The sequence below is a fragment of the Gymnodraco acuticeps genome, unplaced genomic scaffold (assembly GCF_902827175.1).
Source record: "Gymnodraco acuticeps unplaced genomic scaffold, fGymAcu1.1, whole genome shotgun sequence".
NCBI classification, from domain to species: domain Eukaryota; kingdom Metazoa; phylum Chordata; class Actinopteri; order Perciformes; family Bathydraconidae; genus Gymnodraco; species Gymnodraco acuticeps.
Genome location: NW_022991403.1, coordinates 606183 through 615888, shown reverse-complemented (window position 1 = coordinate 615888; position 9706 = coordinate 606183). Strand labels below are relative to the sequence as shown.

The window sequence follows — 9706 nt, the reverse complement described above, 5'->3', positions numbered from 1 at the left end:
ACGGCCATCAAGGGTTTTTGGCTCTATTAGTTGATCCGTAGCGAAGTGACGACTGCAGACCTTGGAGTGAGAGGAGATTGTAAAGTTATCGCGTCGTATTTTAACCATAGACTGTATATATAAATGGACGTAGGGTCCGTGACGTCACCCATAGGATTCTGCAGAGTTGCAGAGAAGCCCTTAGTAGGCGGAGTCGGCCACTAACGGCTCGACAGTGACGTCAGAGTTCAACTCCCGCCTTCTCCAGCCTGCTCCAAATAAGGGCAAAGAGGCGGAGCCGAGGCGGGACCTGTTGCCACCGAGCTGGAAGTTCCAGAGCTAGCTGAAGCTACCAAGCTAAGCTAACATGCTCCCCATCTGCACGCTGCCGTCGCATTTTACGTTTCTAAGGTAAGCGGACATGAAACTATTCAGCAAAACTATAAATAATAATCTAAGTTATTGAGTTTTTAGCATAATACTTCAGAATCTTAAAACCCCTTAACGTTTGTATGCAATTGTGCTCAATTCAACACTGGAATCAAGCAAATATTAATATGTTTGCATGACATTAGTTATTTATATTTTGATATCACTTAACTATACGTTTAATTTAAGTCAAGCTAAGGTACATGTGATGGTAGCTAGTTAGTGCTCTTACCTGTGAGGCCTCCTCCAAACAGCATAATAACCAGACTGTATCATTAAAACTAAGTACCAGTTCTAGATCCTTGACTTTAGACAAACAATTCAAAAGACAAAATGTATTTAAAGACCAATCTTTATTTGAATGTGCCTCTTAACCTGAGATATTAGTTATACAGTAATAGTATTGACAATCTAAAAAAACTGAGCAACTCAACAGTCAACTTTATATTTCTTATTGTCTAAAGCATTTATTATTTTCATTTTCCCCCTCTCATATTCAGTGTGGACGGATTGAGACAGCATGGTGTCCAGAGAGCAGCAGAGACTTCAGGGAGAAACCTCCGTGTGATGTCCTGTCTGTTGGTTTGGAGAGGACTGAGGGTCTTTCCTCTGCGAGGAGGACCAGGCCTGATGGAGGCGCCCATGCTGGGCATAGCTGATACCAACTGCACAGGCCTAGTCTGTCACTTTATTTGACTAAATGTGTTTAATACATTTAATAGGTGTACACCTTCTGTCCATATGTGCTTTTTATTTAAAACATTTTATTAACTTTTGGTTCACATTTCAATAAATTGTATTTGTATTTGCACTCCTTTTGTCCATTATTCTTACTGAAAATGTTAGATTACACATTCACATCTGACTGAAGATTGGCCCCATTTATTTGTGACGTTGCAAAACAAGGTACATGTTGTGAAGCTCATAAAGTGAGGCAAATAGAAATAATCAGCTGATGGAGTGTAGATGTGGAAATAGCTGCATTCGATCAGCTGACTGTTTTCACAATAAAAGTAGTTTCTTAGTGAATGTCCTGTACTGGTCTTAAAATCTCATAACATCAGCTTTTAATGTTCCTCTTGGATGTTCTTCTTGACCCTCAGAGAAGGAGAAGATGTCGTGTCTTTCCGGCATGTCCTTTCCTAACACAAATGACAGGAAACATAAAACATATTATTGCAGAACAAGTGTGTTATTTATGAAAGCGGTGTGTTATATAATTATTTTGTAATTGTAATGGTTTTTTTTTTATTTCAACAATGAGCTACAAAGACAATCAGATTATGAATGAACAGTATGAAGTTCATTAACATTGAAATATATGTTATTATCAAAATAATATTTAACTGTTATTAAAACGTAGTGCAACTGTAGAAGCTTGCTCTGTTGTCTCACTGAAATAATCACTTTTACCACGTTTTTTACAGACAATATTGAGAGATAAATAGTAGCAGTTCTCACTATGTGTTAAATATATTTGCCTTCAATACATTAAATTAGAAAGCTGACAAAGTCATATTGCTTGTTATCCTAAATGTAACTTTTTGGATGGAAAAAAACCCTCAACTTAACTGATGTGTAGGTGATCTAGTATTTAGTATTGTTTAATGGAATGTATATCAGTGTATTCAAGTCAATACTTCATTCATTTAAACCAATATCTTTCTTGATTCTTTGTACAGTATGAAAAAAGAGTCTGTGTACCTGAGCTGAAGTTCACTGCTGTGAGGAGTCCAGTTATGTCTCTCACTCTCTGGTCCAGCCTGTCTGCATCACCTGGACACCTTAAACAAACAGATATATATATATGCAAAGTACCATGTGTACAAACAATATAACTGATTATCTTCTGTTGAACATGTTTGATTGTGTATTGTCCGAGTCAGGGTCCTTTTTATTTTACTGTAACTTTGGAAGTTGTGTTATCAATGCTTACTGTTTATTTGATACCCATTTGGTAATGCAATTAATAAAAACAACAAGGTTTGGGTTCGTTCTTCAGATGACTGACGTTAACGTGTAAGCTCAATAATGAACTCCAGCTCAACCAACCATATTGTAATATCTAAGTAATCACCTTGAAATATGACTTTAATAATTGTAATATACACACATCTTATTGTGAGGTTGATTTCACATACACTACTTCGACATTAGCTTGTCTACATACTTGAGCATAGCCAATTTAAAGGAGACCTATCATGCTATATTTAAATGATATAGTGTATGACCATACCTATATAAGGTATATTTATACATTTTGTTTTTCAAAATACCAAACGGATCATTTTTTAGCCATGCCTCGTTTCGCTCATTTTCGCTCTATTCCAAGCCTGTCTTTGAAAATTCTGAGCAGCAGCTGACCACGCCCCCCTGCAGAAGAGCGGGGCATGCGCCGGCGAGAGTCACGTTACCATGCTTGCTGTGATTACGTGTGGAATAAACATGTCATCTCAGAGCAATGCATGTGTTCAAGCATATTATGAATTTGATCCAGAGACTGACCCTGAAGCAGCGGAGGTTTTGGTGGAGGTGGAAACATCTCGGTTGCAGCAGGACGTTTCTGAATCGTTAGTTGACAAGCTGTTGTCCCTATTTATTTTACTCTGTTACGATGCTTGCTACTTATTCCGTTCATATGTTGGCTAATTAGCAAGAATGCAATGTGTACAGTTTGTAACTTATAGTTTGTAACGCAAAAACAGCAATACATATTTATAAAGGGAGACATTCATATTTTCAGCATATATACAATGGCCTCATTGCGTTTATTAATAGTTTACAGCCCTTTTCTTCCAACATCGTGCAACAACCGTTGGAAAGTTCAATAACTTAGGGTGATAAAAAGTATAACTCCAACAACACCTCAGTTGTCAGCAATGTGTGTAGTTTCATGTGTTTTTAAAAGCTCAGTTATTGACTTCTTTCTACAGGTGTACATGTGCAAATTGCGCCACGATGCCTTCTGAACCGGAGAATGTGTGCTGCATGGCGATACCACAGGTAACATTTTTGATAGCTTCACTAAGTTGTCTGTTTAGAGAATACATTTTTAACATTTTAACAACGTCATTCAATATATCTTTATCACACTAGGTGTCAAGACGGATGCAGGAACTTGAAGACTCTGTTAACTGTATGGTGGACCATCCTGGATTGGAGCCTGTGTGCCTGAATGTGTTCTCCCTGCAGAATGCATTTAATATTTACAGAGCTGAACATGGTGGATTACAGTTGAGGCAAATAGAGCAGTGAGTGGTTTGTTTGTTTTGACTGAAATTGTAAAACGAATGCTAATATTGTTCATGGAAATAAATACTGGTGTATATGGCTTTATGCAATCTTTCATTGTACATGTACTATTATATATATATATATATATATATATATATATATTATTACACAGCAATGGCATAACACACCCAAGTGTACGACAAAAAAAGTCCACACACAACCTTATGCTTTTGAAATCAGAATATTCTTTACCCATCCAAACATGAATAATCACGACACATTTGATATCAACTCTGAACTTTATTGTCAAAATGAACGGTTCTTTGAACCCATAAAAAAAAAACTAAATGTACTTGTATTATATATAAATGACACTAAATATTTTTTTTAATGATTTCAGGCGTCACAGGTATCTAGCCTACAGAAGCTTTGTGAGCTGGTGCTGGGGCTTCCTTGGACGCAGGATCAGAGTGGTGATTCCGGCCTGCGTTGTCCTCAGGATTCGCAGAGAGTTTCCTGATCCGCGAAATATCTATGTTGGGTTCAGACAGCAGCCAAATTGAACCGAGTAGCATACCCGGAGATGACCTCCTCCCTGTCAGGTCGCTCATATTGGGAACACAGGTCCTCTGGGATGGGTATCTTCAGAAGCTCCTGTGTGAATGGTGCAGGGTCCACAAAGACTTGGTCGAAGATGAGGTCCATCAAGTTGGCCACGTAGCCTGTGCAATATTAAAAAAAGCACAACAAAAAATGTGGTTTACATTAGTATATGCATGTACAAAACTGAAAGTTATTTTTAATTTATTTATTTTATATTTGTAAATAGTTGTATAATAAATATTTTAAACACTTACGGAATGTGGGGTCAGTCTTTACTGGTTTTGCTCTGCATTCTCCCTTCCTGGCCTTTGGGAACTGCAGTTTATACAGAGGCTTTCCAGTGGATGTAGTGGCTTGTGCACGCTCAGCGTTTTCATTGTAGTGCAGGGCTGCCAGGTACAGTCTTTCATTTCCGCCATGAGTAAAAAAAAAAATGTAAATAATAGCAAAGGATGTACAAATTGTCACTAATTAGTAAGTAACTATGGTTTATTTTACCTGCACAACATTCCAAGAAATGGAAACACAACATTCTTTGGAGCAAAGCGCAGGATGACGGCATGGAATGATGGCATGGAATGACTCCAAAGATGAAGTCTGGTGGTGTGGGCTGAGTTTGGCCACAGCTTTCAAAATCCTCTTGGTTGAGAGAATTGTCTCCAGCTTGTGAAAGGCCGGCGTTCCTAAGAATTTGAAAATCAAAGTCATATTTGAATTGTCATGCTTTATAGATTGTGTCTGACAACATCCTGTATTCAATAGTTGTCCCTTACAAATATTTATAGAGGAGTAATGTAATATGGTTTATGAACAACATACCTGCAGCCATCCATTGGTATTGCACAATGCGCAGTGGATGAAGGCACTTGGGGAACAGGGGGTCATCATGAGAGTGGATATCCTGCACGTGGTTCAGGATGGAAGTCCATTTGGCCACTCTCTCAGGCCCGGTGGTGGAGGTTGCTGCAGTCCAGTATATGTGGTTTCTTATACTCTTCACCCACCCTCGAAGTTTTTCGCAGTCCTTCTTTTTTGCAGCCTTCTCCAGTTGCTTAGAAATCTCTAATAAATACATTTAACATGTAGTTAATATACATACAAGTTTACTCAAAATATTATTATACTAATGTGATTGTAGGAAGCCGGGTTTGTGTCTAAATAAAATAATGATTGTATTTACAATCGATTTATTTACATGGAAATTAATATAAAGAAAAATACCTTTTTCTATGTGCCACACATCAAAGAATTGGGTGATGCTGCTTTCCCTTAGGAATTTCTGAATTTGCAGATGTCTGTCCGTGACAATACAGTCCAGAGTCACACCACGTTCCTTTAACAACTCCAGACTCCTTTTCAGGCCCTCTAACTCCATGTGGTAGCTTCCACCAACCTCATTGCTCTGTTATGACACATACAAATAACCATTGATACACACATTTTAAATATAACGGGCAAACAGTGTTAAAGAAAAAAACATTGATATTTCATTTCACCCCACTTACCTGAACCAACTGGAGGTCAACGACTTTGTTGTTCTTCAGGTCCATCATAGTGTAGCTTCCGAACTTTGCAGAGTGGCCTGTGAAAATATGTTTTACAGTAATTACTTTTCTCTGCGGATGGTGAATTTGTATTTTTGCTTGTAGTGTTTAGCATATGTTTTTCAGGAACCATTAATTGAACAAATCACACATAGTGAAACCCCTTTCTGAAATGTAAAATGTGAATTATATAAAAAATACATACCTGGGGAGTCAGCCCTCATATCACCACCAACTATCACTTTCTCCTCTGCATGGAGCTTCTGTAGCATGCCTTCCTGTGATTTTTGCCAGTAAGAAACAATCGCTGGCTCAATGAACATCCTGGCATGCCTTCGGAAGGTGTTGTATTTGCATAGCTGCATATTCATTGCTTTGAAGACCTAATGGTTGAAAGAAAACCGCAAGAATACATTTTAATCTCAAAGATCACCTGTAGATGTGTCAATGAGGAGAACCTGGAAAGTGCAAATGAGCTGCCCTTTTTTTAAACAGGGAAATAGCTGAACATGTCATTAGGGGTGCTTACTCTACAGTGCCCCTTTCACATCTCTTCTCTTTCTCCACACCACCCTCCCAAAAGATCTTTACATATTAGCATGGGTCGTTACCTAACAGTGCCCTATTCCCACCTTTTCTCACTCTTGTTATTGTTACCTTGTCCTATCTTATTCAACAACAACATTTGCATTTTCAAACATTGGCAAAACAATCTTCTGCAGTTAATTTACCTTTGAAAGTTTGTAGAAAGATGCTCCGTTGACATATGTTGCAACTGATAGCTGCAGGTTTCCAACTGGAGTACTCCCAAGAACAGGCTGGCTATTCCAGTTTCTTGTAAACTGACAATGGGGGCACAGCTGCTGCACTGATATGAATGTACCGATCCTTCTGGTTTGTACATCACACACACGCTTGCACACAGGACATGATTCAAAAAGCTCCATGAGGCAGGTCTCATACACGATGTATGTGTTGATCGTCTGGGGGGGGTTTTGTTCTTGACCACTAAAACAAAAAAATAGAAGTTAAGATCCATCACACAGATTGTTGCTTTAGAGATCTTTGGTGTTTCCCTATTATCAATGTTTGAATTATATACAGCAAAAAATACAATACATAGACAAACTCACACATAGTGATATTTCAGTAACTTACGACATGGCTGTTGTTTCTGTAGCATTTGTTATGGATTCTGCTGGATCATAAGTTGCATCCTGGCCTTCGGAAATCACCAAAGAGCTTCCCTCAAATGGATCTTCGTATTCCTCTTCAAGATCCACACGGGGCCTCTTTGGTGGTCTCTTTAAGGGGGTGGATGTTAAAAAGGGCACTGGCACTTCCAACGGAAGTGTTTCGACACCAACGCTTCTGCAGGGAATTTTAGCCTGGACAGCTGTAACATAATTGTATTTGACATTAAAAACAAAACAAAAGATAAAACAAAAATATTTTACAACAATTAGAAGCACACAAATTAAAGGCTACAACATCAGAATGTCAAGATGTATCCAAAGAACATTTGAAAAACGTGCTTCTAACCTGTACTTCGATGTGAACCAAGAGTCCTCGAGGATAGCTGTGTACGAACAGTACGGTACTTGGGTGGGTCAGTCTGACATGCAGAATCTGTCATCACAGGTAATCTGCTGGTAGCATGTGAGGTGCTGGCCTGTAAAGAAGAAAACAAAATCATCTCAATTTAGTATTCAGGATGAGAAAATACTATTTGGATAAATATCGTCTGAAATCCCAAAAGATGGGGGCTAAAACTCTCTATTTAGCAAAGCTCTTTGCTTAGCCTTTTCCAATCTGAGTTAGTTTTGAACCGTAACGTGCATGCTGTGTTTCTGACTCAATACAGATGATGTGTTGGAGAGGGGCTGAGCTCAGTAGACTGACTGTAATGAGTGCTAGCCACTAATTAGCCTGTTGCTAGGTAAGGCCTCGTCAACAACAACAGACCAACGGGGCTTTAGTTCTGTTTTACTCATGGTGTGTCTCCCCCCTCACATACATACACACAGTCTTGTATCCTAACACATCCCCATTTATATTCGCGTAAACAAGTAAACATACAAAAGCTTTTACATATAACGCTGGAAAAAACGGCATGTCTCATTAGCGTAGCGTAGCTTAGCTTACAGATCTGATCGTTCTTACAGACTACAATCACAAAAGCTTTTACATATAACGCTGGAAAAAACGGCACTTACCTACAGAAGATTACGTTTGTTATTATAACTTACTCAATATGATTTTAGAGGATACAAAATACTAATAAATAGGAGAATAAATACTTGTGTTATCAGCTAGGGCGTGGCTTTACAGCCTTCACACAGATCGCCATTACGGCAGTAGCCTATGTCTGAACATGTTAGCAAATGCCTGATAATTAAAATAAAAGACAAAGCAAAAACTGCGGAGCGTACAATATAAAATGTTATAAAAACATATAAACACCTAACCGATTACTATTTGGGTTTGAGGCGACATTGATACGGCGAAGCTACATGCTACATGCTACAGACTACAAGCTAGAGATAGCTTTATCAGGAAAAACACAGCTAAATAAAAACTTACAGCTTCAAAATTGGATGTGTCCTCACTGGCCTGCTCCCGGATGGTTGGTATTGATCCCGGGTTTAGCATTAGCTTGGAGGCATATCCGTGTTGGACTTGAGAGAAGTTCATAAACATGTCCGTGGTAAAATGTTTGGAACACACAAACAGAAATCTGCCGTGGTCTTCTGGCACATGTCCCTTGAAAATGAAGTCTAGCCACAGATTATTTTCTTTTTCCACTGATGGCATTGCATGCAGTCCCCTGTCCCGAGTCTTGCAGCCAACAACAGCACAAAGTTGAACTCGCTTAGACATCCTGGCAAGAGCAGACAAAAACACAGATGTGACTGGAGTTGATTTAGCCTGCCGATAGCCTATATGCGAATGAGAGGTTTGGCAATGCACGTGGCCGTGGCTCATTCCCCTGATAGGTGGAGAGTTGACCAATAAGCGGAGCACGTCTCTTTGTGACGTAGGAAAGTGTTGAAATCTGGATCCGTTTTTTTCAGATCCGTTTCAGCCCCTTTTTTAGAGATTTGGCGAAGGAGGAAAATAGAGAGGGTTGTGTTTTCTGACACTTGGTGAGTTCCCTGGAACACCGGGGACACATATTCATGTATAAAAGACGTCCAAAGGTGCATTTTGCATGATAGGTCCCCTTTAAATGAACCTTAGATGCATACAGTTCTACCTACATAATAAAATATCTCTAAGTTACAAGGATGACCTTATTTTATCAACCTCAAACAGAAGCCGTTTGTTCAACGGTTATGTTATCCCACTTAACACTTATACAGTCTATGATTTTAACTTGGAGGCTACGATTACAATCGTTAGCACCGATGTAGCTACCACTAGCTTACATGCTAACCCAAGCCTTACCATTCATTACGTAGCTGATTAAAATCATTAACACATAAATAAAGCACTTTTCACTTACCGCATTCATGCACCGTCTGTTTTAACCGCAGAGCGAGTCACAAGTCCGATATATAAGCATGAAGAACAAACAACCACGGCCGGCTACAAGTTGTGTTTCCTGGATGAGCTGAGCAGGCAGAGTCCCTGTAGCTAGCTTCACGGAGCAGCTAGCAGAGAGACAAGAAGCTAACAGCGGCAGGCACTTGACAGAGCCGTCACTCAATGTGACCACGCCCTAATTTATGCACAAACTTTAAGACCTAATATAAATAAAAGGGTCACGTTAGAAAACAATTCACTCACAGATCCATAATCATGAAGGTGGAATCTAACTATATCGATAATAAAAATGTATGGAGCCAGGGGTAGAAACATGTTTTTTTCTGCTGTAAAGTTGGGCATTTTAACATGGGGTCTATGGAAATTGCTCC

General features: G+C 39.1%; 1 protein-coding gene across 1 annotated transcript; it reads right to left on the bottom strand.

Moving 5' to 3' along the window:
• Positions 1 to 4734: 4734 nt before the first annotated feature.
• LOC117532399 lies at positions 4735 to 8779 on the bottom strand. Its single transcript, XM_034195710.1, has 9 exons — positions 8373 to 8779; positions 7332 to 7461; positions 6948 to 7185; positions 6521 to 6797; positions 5995 to 6172; positions 5751 to 5827; positions 5467 to 5647; positions 5065 to 5307; positions 4735 to 4928 (listed from the first exon to the last, which is right to left on the bottom strand). Exons 1-9 carry the CDS (start codon positions 8772 to 8774, stop codon positions 4735 to 4737), a joined length of 1920 nt encoding a protein of 639 aa, XP_034051601.1. The 5' UTR covers positions 8775 to 8779.
• Positions 8780 to 9706: the final 927 nt, after the last annotated feature.